At 39.3% G+C, this 12,725-nt stretch overlaps 1 protein-coding gene across 1 annotated transcript; it reads left to right on the top strand.

The window, feature by feature from the left end:
* Positions 1-922: 922 nt before the first annotated feature.
* On the top strand, positions 923-8,655 carry LOC124141047. The gene is made up of 6 exons (XM_046508926.2): positions 923-1,412; positions 2,933-3,044; positions 4,458-4,583; positions 5,529-5,706; positions 6,666-6,837; positions 7,334-8,655. The coding sequence occupies exons 1-6, from the start codon at positions 995-997 to the stop codon at positions 7,462-7,464; spliced, it is 1,137 nt and encodes a 378-aa protein (XP_046364882.2). The 5' UTR covers positions 923-994; the 3' UTR covers positions 7,465-8,655.
* Positions 8,656-12,725: the final 4,070 nt, after the last annotated feature.

The following is a 12,725-nucleotide window of genomic DNA, read 5'->3' as shown; positions in this document are numbered from 1 at the left end:
CATGTACATCCTGTCGCTTTAGAGTTTTCCTCCCACATTAAGCTGACTGCAGAGATAAAACTTAAAATGTTTAAAACCATGTTAAATTATACTCTCCCACCCATACAAAGAAGAAGCCAATCACCAATATGAGTTTAGCAGTGTGCATGTTTTCATCTGTTATTTCGGTGCAGCAAACAGTTTGAATGACCTCTGAGAACCCAAACAAGTGAACTCCAACACAGGGTTGATCCTAAAAATTGCAGCTGGATGTCTTGTTTGGACTCGTCTCGTTTTAGCCCATATTTCACATGATATTTTATATTTTCATTGACATAAGAAAATATTGTGGGTGGAAATTATAATTGAATAGTTCATTTTTAATCTTGTGACTAAAGTGGTTTAAAATTGTGTTAAAAAGAAAGTTTAAGTAGTTGCTACACTGAAGTGACATGAGGGGGGGGGGGGGGGGGGAGAGGCATGCATGTTACTGTATTGACTTACTGTTGATGACCTTACGACATGAACATATGTATCATTGCAAGGCAACGGCCTGACAATATCACCACCATATACATCCACTCCACTCCACAAATCTATTATGTTATTGTCTTACCTTTAATCAAAATAATATTTTCAATGCTTTATCTGTGCTTGGCGGAAAAATTAGCATTAGCTAATTAACAAAGAATTAGACTAGGAGAAACACAAACAATCACAAACGAAGAAAGACACAAACAATGGACAAAAGTATGCATAAGCATTCATGGAATTAAATGTACAACATTCCTCATCACATATATAGAGGTGTTTTTGAACGTTTTGATTTTTTTCGGTGAAACAACTGCCCACCTTTGAATGTCCGAGGCCTGGTTAATTTCGAATTTCCCGCTCTTGAACTTCTCATTGCAAAAACTTTCACGAGAATATACGAGATCCAACATGTCCGCGCCCATGCAACATGTGTTGTGACATTTAGTTGCCAGGCTTTTCTGTCGTTGATATATTTGGAACCATGTTCACGCAAAATATATGCACATCATGCTTCAAGAGACTGGTTTCTAGGTCTTCTTTCGATGTATCCAAGTTTGCAATAACACAATCGAATCTTTCGATAAGGTTACAATTGAACCGCTTCTTACGAACCTCACATTCACTTGTGCAGAAAAACAATCGCTATTCTGACAAACCCGACACACAGTTACCGGTGAGGTATTTGTACGTACATACGTCGATAGGCCGATGGGTTGATATTCCAGACGGACTGGTGTTTGATGTCGGGTACGGTGACTCCATGCCGGACAAGCCGTGGACCCGTGCCACGCCCACTGTCCTCGGGCTCCACTCCACGCCAGGGTCTCATGAAGATCTGGGTCCATTACTGCAGCCGTTTGTAAAACTTGGATGTAGAGTAATTGCCCCGAACTTTCCAGGTACAGGAATGACCAACCCATGAAAAAATTACATTGACATTTTGCTTCCAAGGCCGTGATCTATGTATGCTTATATTGTTTTTGTTTTTATTAAGCAAAAAACCCCCCCCAAAACAGCCATTAGTCATAATTAGTTCCCATGAAGTTCGGTGCTAATCAGGCTCAGGGTTACAAAAGTAATTTCTTTTCTTTACATTTTGCAGTATTTCATTCAATTTGCAGGCATGAATCAAATTAACGTGGATTGATGTGTGTGTGTGTGTGTGTGTGTGTGTGTGTGTGTGTGTGTATGTGTGTGTGTTCTATGCATAGAGTGTAAAAAAATGACAGCAATATTGCATGAAAGACCTACATAGCTTGCACTGATTGATTCACTATGGCATTCTGAATGAAGTATTGCAGACAAGTTAATAATTTTGTTGCAAATATATTGAAATTTATATAGCAACTCAAATAAACACATATAGTACATGTTAGCTGTAGTAACTGTATCTTTCTGTTGCTGCCATTGATATCGACTTGTCGCTGCACAGAGCTATAAGGGCTGTCGCATCTATAGTGTTATCCCAGTAGATTCCTGATTTGTAACACACTGCCCTGACAACCCTTTTATTAATGTACTTGAATCATAATCCCACAAAAACTGCAACGCGATTAGCTTCCTGGAACACTTGCATTCAAATATGTGTACTTATATTTTCAATCAAGCAACTTTCTATGTACTTTTTGGGTCGGAATCAAGAGGGTACAGACTTTTGGCACTCTGACAGCAATAGGGGATAAAAAATCCTTACCGGTCCAGTTTCCAACTTGATAAGTAAATATACTGTTGCACAATCTAATACATATGTATGTAGCCTATTCCTATTTGAAGGCATTTGTCTTTGGAAGTGAATCATGTTGCGTCTGTTGTTAGATCATGACGCATGCACTTTGTTGAAGCATATAAAGTGCATTGCAAATTTGGATCAGTGATCTATTGATCTAACCCCATGGGACAGCCCGTAGCTGTGTAGTGTGACAAGTGAATATCAAAATCATTTCCAGGGAGCAGCACAGAGACATGGTTACTGCAGCTAAGTACATATCCACATGCTTATGGAAATAAGATCATTTGAATATTTCGCTTACAGTGACTAACAGAGAAACGAGTCAAACTACAGCATATCCTGACATGTAACTACAACTCAACAGCTAAATCTTAAACTAAAAATTGTTTTTCTTATTTCTGTTATTTCTCACTTTTTTCTGTTGAAATCTCATTCAGCACATCTTGTGATTTAAAGATTTATAACTATATAATTTTCATACATCGCTTACATCACTGTTGACATAAATAGTTTGACAAAAGGCTTTGAAATCCCCAAATCCTTTAGCTATTTTTCCTGTTAAATACAGTGAAGAAATAACAGGTAACCTAAGGTGTTACAGTGTCTATTTCACACATGGTTCTTTCACTGGAATTGAGCACCAGGCTTGAATATATGCATAAACTTATTTTTTTATTTATGATTTCTCAGGCTTTGATTACACAGAGGGTATAATATCTCCTTATAATGATGTCTTCACTCACTCCACTGATGAAAAAGCCGAGTTCGTCAGAGATTTTCTTCATAACATGGGTGTTGAAAGGTGAGTTCATCTGAAGTACTTGATGCTCATACTGCATGTTCATCCCATGTTGTTCATAAGAGGGACCGCCTCCGTGGTCTAGTGGTAGAGTGTCCGCCCGGAGAGCGGAAGGTCCAGGGTTTGAATAATGATCCCCGGCTGCGTCGTACCAAAAGACATTAAAAGATGGTACTTGTTGTTACCCTGTGTGGCGCTCGGCATTAAGGGGCTAAAGCAAGGACTGGTCGGCTCGCAGTTGGTATACTGTGTCTGAGTGGGGTATTCATGTTAAACTGCGGTATGGTATCTCAGTGGGCTAGCACTATAAATCGGCATCAGTCCGGACTAGTACAAGCAGCCACACACACACACACACACACACCAACGTGCATGCACGTCGTATATAGGTGCAATAATCTTGTTCATAAGAGGCAACTAAATGGTTGATTGTGTGTCATTGAATCATGACGGCATGTTACTTTGGTCCTAATATCACTGGATTGTCTGGACCTGATGCAACTATTTACAGACAGTCATGTTGCCAGAACATTGCTCAGTGCAGTATTAAAAAGCAAACAAAACATTTGGTCAGATGTGCTGTTGCAATCATCGTGTCATAAAAGCCGACTGATGATTTAGTGAGTATGGTTTTACGCCGCTTTTAGCAATATTCCAGCAATATTACAGCAGGAGACTTCACACATTGTGCTAATGAGGATTGGGTGGTCAGGCTCTGTAACAAATTACATCAAAATCACTTGGCTCTTCTTAGTTCCTCTTTCCTTGACAGAAATTGGAATAAAAGATCTAATTGGCTCTGTGACTTGGCTGATTGCATGTCATCATCCCGATGGCCAGGAACTTTGTTTGAGCTTTCAGTCACAATAAGTTGTAGCATGATCACGAGGGGCTTATGGGGTTTTATGCATCCTGCATTAGGTTTTTTAGCACAAGACGGGGTGAGTGGTATAAAACCTAACGAGGGACGCATAAAACCCGATGTAACCAAAGTGATCCTGCTACAACAAATTTATCTTACATCATGGTTTTATATGATGTTGTATAAGAATTCAAACACATTGGAACTTGATAGAAAACAGCTGTTTGATTGAGCTGACGTTAGCTTGCGCTGTGTCATGTGACTTCCACTGACTCGGAAAAAGTATGCAGCTTTTTGCTTAGAAGCGGGGTATAAGGGATTTATTCTGCCTCTCAGAAATCCACATGCGGCCCGATTTGCTCGTGGTGGAGTATAAGAGATTTATTCCCCCGCCGAGAAATTTGGTGGGTTACACAGTATTTTATCAAGATCACGTGGACCAATCAGATCTGGACTAGGATCTCAGACATGGAGGTATGATAAAGACATTTGCTTGTTGCTTTGATGAAATGCATTTGTTCACTTTCTGATAATGATGATGGGTGCTTTTTCAGCGTGGACTTGGTAATTGGTCACGGTGCAGCTTGCAACCCACTGTTACGACTCGCTACCACCAAGGAGACAGCCCACTTGTTTAAGTCAGCAGTGCTAATCTCCCCTTGGCCTCATCGACCATTTCGGTAGGTTTCCTGCTGCAAGTTAAATATATTTGCGGTTAAAATATGTTCCAAGTTCTGAAGAGCATGCTTAGAAATGATATTTTTTAACAGCAACTTCATACCTTATATAAATCCCCAAATAAATGTGACAAACACATAAAAAGTTATCAACATGTTTATTGCACAGATGATTCCCAAAATAGATATGGAAGTTCTTAAATGTAAAAGGGTATTATCAGTCTTACTGAAAAGGAAGGAGGCAAACTGTCAAAATAACATGTGCATATAATCTAGCATTGATGAAATGACATTCACCGCGTTGGATGAGGGATCAAAATTATTATTCTAGTTGGCACCCTTGTAGGTTGGTTGTTTCTGTAAATCCACGATTCGCTGTGCAGAGTTGCGTCCCTTGGGCACGCCAGAAACCTATGATTGTGGGCTCGAATCCCGGTTCGCCCCCATTATGTTTCTAGGTTTGTCAGCACCATACCCGTGCTCGTGGGTTTCACTGAAGTGGTAAACATCTGAGACCTGCATTACTTTGGGCTTTCCTCCCACATTAAGCTGACACACCACGATATAACTGGAATACTGTTAAAAGCGGCGTTAAACCCAACTCGCTCACTCACTCAATGTTTCTGTAAATAATGTCAAACCAATTTATTTTGGTATAATAAGAATGCCTTGTTTGACTGGAAATATTTGTTGGTAGTAGTTTTCTTGTAACTGTTAATTATAAAGTTTACTTTGGTAAATTAACCTCAAGTCAACACTGTATAACCTTTACAATCTCGTTAAAATCAGATCTAAGTGCTTGCTTGTGAAAACGTAGTCAAATTTTAATGAGACTGTTAACTTTCTAAATGGCTTTTGTTTATTGTGGACAAGATCTCACATCGCTTTGTGAAGTCATGCCACTTGGTACAGGATTAAATCTGCATAATCACATTTACTTATCTACAGGGGAATAAATCCCTACAGCTTACACCAACGAATAACAGCACTCTGGGATCGGCCCGCTCTACGCTTCATGTGTCGACTACTGGCCAGGCGAGCTGCCAAGTCACTAGGCCTGCAGGGACACAGCATAAACAGTGTCATAAGAACATCTCAGACTGTCACAAACATGGGCTTTGATGAGGTTTGTTTGGTACACAGTGCTTGCTATTTTAGGTGATGTCAGGTGTGTGTGTGCAATAAATGTCAGTCAGGAATTGATGTGGAGCGAATGATAGTTTGGACAGTGGACACTGTAGACTATTTGAATATTTTTATATTATGAAAATGGTTAATTGGATATGAAATGGTTTTACTAAGACAAGTAACTAGGGCTATGTATTAGCAAAATAATTGTATTGTTTGTTTGTTGTTTAACGCAGCACTCAACAATATTCCAGCTATATGACGGTGGTCTGTAAAATATTCAAGTCTGGACCAGACAATCCAGTGATTGAGATCATGAGCATCGATCCACGTAATTGGGATCGATGACATGTATCAACCAAGTCGGCTAGTCTGACCACCCGATCCCGTTAGTCGCCTTTTACGACAAGCATAGACGCCTTTCACGGCAAGTATGGGTTGCTGAAGACCTATTCTACCCCAGAATCTTCTTCACGGGTCATATTGCAATATATTGCAATACAGGTATTTGTATTGTGATACATATTGCACTATATTGGGTGCCCAAGTGTTTCACACTGATTGACTTTGCTTGTACATGCAGATCTTATTATCGACTAATGTAAATATCACACAGCATAATCAGTTGCCACCATTTTGTAGTCATGGAAAGAGGGGAGATAACATGGGAGAAAAATTGCTTTCCCTGTCTCCACTGTTTTGTCAATCAAAGGGAAACATTTGTGAATGAAACTCTGGTAAGGTTAAACAATTTAAATAATAACGAAACTTGTTATATGTATTTTTTACCCAATTTACTGGAACACAGAAAACATATTGCAATACTTGTTTCAAATGTGTATTGCAGTATACCGGATTACCTAGTAATAATGTGCTGTCCTTCAAGTAACCGGTTCAGGGTTTTTCCAAATGTGTGATGTCGTCCCAACTAACAAGGACTTACATTCATCCTATCAGATTGCAGGCATACTGATTGCTGCGGACATGTTGATGCTCCCGTGTGCTGTGTTCTACTCTGGTGATGACAAGTTTATAGAAGAAGACGTTTACAAGGAGTTCCTCCATCTGATGGGCATCAGTGCTGATCGAGAGATGTTGGTTGGGGAGGATGGCAAGATCTGTGTCCCTGGTGAGATATTTCAGACAAAATGTTACACATCATATGTTTGTCAAATATGAGGATTGAAACTTGAAATGAAAAATGCAAGGGTATGGTGCAGCCCGACCTCTAATCTTGATTGGGGCAAATCTGTGATCTGAACGAACGTTGAGTGAAATCCTGGCACAAACAAGGGACAGAACTCTGCATAGTGAATTGTTTTTCCTTAGACCAGTTGGCCACCCATGACCCCGTCATGAAAGTGGAAGTACATCCTTCTCTTGAATACATAGAACCTAAAGTACATGCCAGTACAATTTAGCTTAAACACAGCATCACCCGGACACAGTATAATGTAGCCTCACCTGGACACAGTGTAATTTAGCCTTGCCTGGATACAGTACAATTTAGTAAGTCTTGCATGGACAATCGTCATAAGTTGGTTGTTAAACATCATGTTAAAAACCTGAATGACAGCTGTTAGGTGTTATTTGTCAAAGTAATGGTAGAGTATTTTCTGTTTCAGCTTCTGTGGAGGGCTTCCCGAAGACACTGAGGTTTGAGAGTGGAGGTCAGGACCTCCACACAAGGTACCCCGGACTCATCAATGCTGTGTCCTGGAGCCTGCTGCAACATGTACGTCCTGACGCAAGATGATGCGATGTGTTCACAGCAGACAGTGACTGGATAGATATCTGTGGTTGGATGACAACTGTGATCAATTCTCCATCTTGAAATGAAGGTCATACTGTTTATACTGAATATACATGTCTGGGTTTCGAGGATTCATCAAACTGTAGGACTTCATCCAACTGATGAAATGTATCCAGATCATTAGTTCAAGATTCAATATGCGTGATTCAGTTGTAAAGCAACTATGACAATTTCCCAATTATAAACAATGGTCTTGATAAAGATCAAGTGAATTTTTTCACTTAGATGAGTGTCTATAGTGAACATTGTCTTGAAGAGTGTGCAGTATAATTGGTAGTTGCCCAGTTTGTGAGGTCAGGTTGTGGATGAGTATATTTATATGCTAGACCTTACAATCGAGGGAGACCCAGTCAGCATGTTGACATTGTCGAGTGAGTGAGTTACCATTGCTTGAACATTATCTCGGGTTGCATGACAGTGTGTCAGTTTCATGTGGGAGAACAGCCTGAAGTGATGCCAGCTGTAGACATTTACTTCTTTGGGGAAGTGGTGAGGTGAAATGCTTAACATTGCCTAGAAGATTGTTGCAATTATAGAGTTATGTGCATACATGTGTGCTTGCATGCGTGTGTTTTCTTTCTCATCCCCTTAATCCAGGGTTCCAAGTAGGGTAATAACAACTGCCACCCATTAATGTCTTTTGGTATGATGTGGCCAGGGGATTGAACCACTGACCTTACGTTGTATCCACTTGACCACCGAGGTGAAACCCACGAGCATAGGCATAATGAACTACAGACAGTACACTTCACTGGACTGTGGTTTTGCAACAGCTATATTCCAGCTTCATCATGGCATCCTGTAAATAATCAAGTCTGGGCCAGACAATGCAGTGATTGATCTATTAGCAGTGTCCAATGTTGTCAGGGTAGGAGGACATGCTGCCAAGTCAAACAGCCTGAACATTCGCCTGGTACATAAATAGGTGGCTCGGTGCTGGGGACCAATTCTTATCCGGAATCTCCACACAGCTCACATGCAAGATGAGTACCCTGGCCTGCACATATAAAAGTGAGACCCGTGAAGATCCGGGGTAGAATAGGCTTTAGCAACCCATGCTTGCCATAAAAGGCGACTATGCTTGTCGTAAGAGGCGACTAATGGGATCGGGTGGTCAGACTTGCTGACTTGGTTGATGCATGTCATCGTATCCCAATTGCGTGGATTGATGCTCATGTTGTCAATCACTGGATTGTCAGGTCCAGACTCAATTACTTACAGACCGCCGTCATATAGCTGGAGTATTGCTGAGTGCGGCGTTAAACAACAAACAAAACATATAAATGTGGAGTACTTGTCACAGTATTTATTTGTCTGTTCTTTGTCACCGCGATCAGCTACATAATGGAAATCTGTAAGTGAGTCGGTTGGTGTATGATTACATGCCTCAACCAAGTCACAAAGTCAGACAATCCGATCAATTATGTCACCTCTTACAACTAGCATGGGTTGCTGAAGAACAATTTGAACCAGATCTCCACGGGATGTTGTGACAGGACATTATCAGGACGTGAATGTCCAGCATAATGAGGAAAACTGCTTGGCTGTACCTCCTATGTTTACACGAAGATCCGGGTTAGAATAGGTCTTATAGCAACCCATGCTCGCTGTAACAGGCGAATATGCTTGTCGTAAGAGGCGACTACTAATGTATCAGGTGGTCAGGCTTGCTGACTTGGTTGATGCATGTCATCGTATTCCAATTGTGTAGATCGATGCTCATGATGTCTATCACTGGATTGTCTGGTCCAGACTCGATTATTTACAGACCGCCGTCATATAGCTGGAATATTGGTGAGTGCAGCGTTAAACAACAAACAAACCTCCATGTCCTGAACTGTCATGTGTTGAGAAATCAAATAATTGACAATAAAAACAATGAAAATATTAAATAGTTTATTCTTTCTTTCACTCTCAACCCACAGTTCACACTATCAGTAGTGAAACAGCATTTGGTACACACACAATGCATATATAAATACCCACAGGCACCACCTCAAGATGTATTTATACAATGTGTCATTTATACATATTCACTGGTCTGTTTTTGTCTCTGATATTTATATACAAATTTGATCTCTATGTATAATATGTTATTTTTTTTTCACCAGACAAAGTTACATAAATGTTAATTAGGAGATAAACATACTGTGTTTCAAATGTTGAGCTAGGTTACAAGTAGATTTAACTGCGCTAAATTGAATTTGGCACTGAACACGCGATGATGCGGCTGTCAAACCAGCGGTTTCATTCAGAGGGGGTTTATTGTGATTTAATAGCCTCTGATTAACCAATCAGAATCGAGTAATTTCCAAATTCATGGTAGAATTGGCATTATCACTGTTACTAGATGAAGTTTCATATGTGATTATTGCAATATGTGAAGTGTTCATACTCAGGATTAGTTAGTGACGTAAGCCATAGTAAACAGGGTAAAGAAATGTGACAGCTTGCATGTTCACTTTTTATGCAAAAGAAATACAAGACCGGTCATAAAATTGAACATTTATGTACTATTATAGATGACACACCACATCTTTGATGATCTGACAATTCTGTAATTCTTGCCAATAATTGTGAATATTGTGCTTTCCAAAAACTTATTAAAGCCCACTGACATATGGTCTCTTCTAAACAAAAACAAATCAGTACACACAATTTAGACCCAGGACAATGATATGTAATGCTAAACAAACTCAGGAACACTTGGACTGAACACAGCATTTTGGGACAGGCATTCCACGTGCAACGGAAGATTCCATTTCCATACAACAGGGGACAGAGTTGGACACAGATGCTGTGGTTGTTCACATGACATTAGTAAATTGTTAAGAGAGGATTATCTGTCTTTAAATATGTTGGACTCCTAGAAATCATCTTCCCGAAGTAAGGGGTTTAACGGACAATGAAAGGCCAGTTTCCACTGTTGCCGAACTAGGCTGGTATTATGGAGTTATATTTTTGCATATATGCATAGTCCAATAAAAATCGTGTAACAAAATCGACATCCGGTTCGTAAACTGCCATGCAAATTTCGGTCGATTGCAGGATCTGCATAGCATGTGTACCTTCAACTCGGCGTCAACAGACATTTTCCAAATTTTTCATGTTTTTAATCAAGGTGCTCACATGATTTAATGCACTTCGCAAAGTAAGTCCCATTTTATGACAATGTAGATGTTGATTATCGATCAGATCGTCTTGAGTGGGCAGTGCCATGTTGTTTGAAGCAAATGCAAGTGATATGAGAGGTGGAATCTGATTGGTTAATAAGAGACACATAACTCGTACCAGCCACTGGTGGTGCTATGATCGAGCCCAGAAATCCCAGTCTAGTTCAGCAAGGGTGGAAACTGGACTTTCACAGATCAGTGAGTTCACTTGTCAAGTCGTGTTTCTAAGGTTGTTTAGTAGGAACATCCTAGACAGCCACACTATTGGAACATCACCCACTCACTTGCAGTAGGACATGAACAAACAAGATACTAGCGACTAGGTAGAAAATACTAGAACAAAATACAAACTGATAAACCTGACATCACAATTATAGGACATATTGGGACTTCAGTTTTCACCTCTTTTGTATGCTGAAGTGTGTGGAATGTTTCATAAGGTTTTGAACTGGTATACAATTCTCATAAGACTTGGAGAAAACATTTATATGCTGACCTGTTGGGGTCAAATCAAAAAGTTTGAAAGTGGAGAAAAGAAATTATCACTGAATCTTACAAATGAAAAATCTCTTTGGATGCACTGAATAATTTACATAAATATCAATTAATCACTGAAACCTTTTTCTTAAATCTATCCAGTTTTCAATCTTTCACACAGACAGTAGCACAGAGATTTTTTTCACTTGGGATCTACAAACACTTTTTTACACAAAATATATGCATAAACCAGACACAAAATGGTGCCTGAAGTCAGGATGAAATGTTCATTGAGATCCAATACACATGGCCTATGTCAAACTTATTACAACCTCATTTCTGTAAGTCTTTGGGGGCGGTGGGGTAGCCTGGTGTTTAAAGTGTTGGCTCGTCCCCACATGGGTACAATGTGTGAAGCCCATTTTCCGTTGTACCCCGCCATAATATTGCTGGAATATTGCTAAACGCGGCATAAAACCATACTCACTCACTAAGTCTTTGAACAAGTGTATGATTTATGCTACTCCACTTTAGATAGGGATATAGTTATCTTTCCATGATACCCAAACAAACTGCATATTTAAATATATATCTGACATACCGTATTCGAATTAATAAGCTCTAATAAGCGCCCACGGCGATATTTGCTAATATATTGGCTAGTGAACAATCCCAATTAGCACCCCTTCCGATTGATCAATGTACACAAGGTACCTAGGTATTTATTCACGTATAATACACACTCGTGTGTTATATGCACCCTAAATTATGGGCAATTAAATTTTGGAAAAATATATGTCGTATATAAACATTTCAGGCATTAACCACGAAATTTATCCTTAAACGCTGTATTTTTCACCAAAATAATATTACATAATATTGTAATAAGAGCCCCCTATTTCTAATTTTGAGAGCGCCCTGGGCGCTTATTACTTCGAATACGGTATCTGATGATCCCTATGAAACACTGAGTAGTACATATCACTGAAACCCAGAAATAAAGAAGTCATTTCTACAGTATCAAAACTGAACATTGTTTGCCCTGAAATTTCAGTATCTAAAATAAATTCAATTACTCAACAAACACATTCATAACAATTACAAGTTCACAAATTAGAAAACAAAATATTTGGGTGACAAGCAAAAGTATCTTGTGACCCTATCAGACTTTTAGTATGGTAACTCAAAGTACAAATAGGGTCAATTGTCATGAGATAAGCAAGTGACATCACTGTATACAATAATGACGTCATGATGTCCGTAAGGGCTGGCCACCTATATTGGTTTATCACACTTTGAGGACACAGATTGGGTCAAAATCAATGCAATGACATAACACCAATTAATACAAGAGGTTACCACTGACTGATACACTATGTAAATAATGATACTGATTGATTTATCATTTATACTTGGAAACAGATTCATTACTGTTAAAAGGTGGAAAACTATAACCAAAACTTGCTTCCAAGGCAATGAATATTTGGTTAGGACAAGCTTTGGGTTTAGAAAGTTATTTTTGTCAAAATAAAACAAATGCAATAATGCCAGACT

The sequence above is a fragment of the Haliotis rufescens genome, unplaced genomic scaffold, assembly GCF_023055435.1.
Source record: "Haliotis rufescens isolate VD_foot unplaced genomic scaffold, xgHalRufe1.0.p SCAF_6, whole genome shotgun sequence".
NCBI classification, from domain to species: domain Eukaryota; kingdom Metazoa; phylum Mollusca; class Gastropoda; order Lepetellida; family Haliotidae; genus Haliotis; species Haliotis rufescens.
The sequence above is the reverse complement of the archived record's forward strand: the minus strand, read 5'-3'. Positions and strand labels throughout refer to the sequence as shown.

Excerpts from the sequence above, each read along its gene's own strand:
- LOC124141047 (XM_046508926.2), top strand. The coding sequence starts at position 995 with ATGTTCACGCAAAATATATGCACATCATGCTTCAAGAGACTGGTTTCT. Across the intron at positions 1,413-2,932 it reads AATTGCCCCGAACTTTCCAG|GCTTTGATTACACAGAGGGT; the intron begins GTACAGGAATGA and ends ATGATTTCTCAG. Across the intron at positions 3,045-4,457 it reads CATAACATGGGTGTTGAAAG|CGTGGACTTGGTAATTGGTC; the intron begins GTGAGTTCATCT and ends GTGCTTTTTCAG.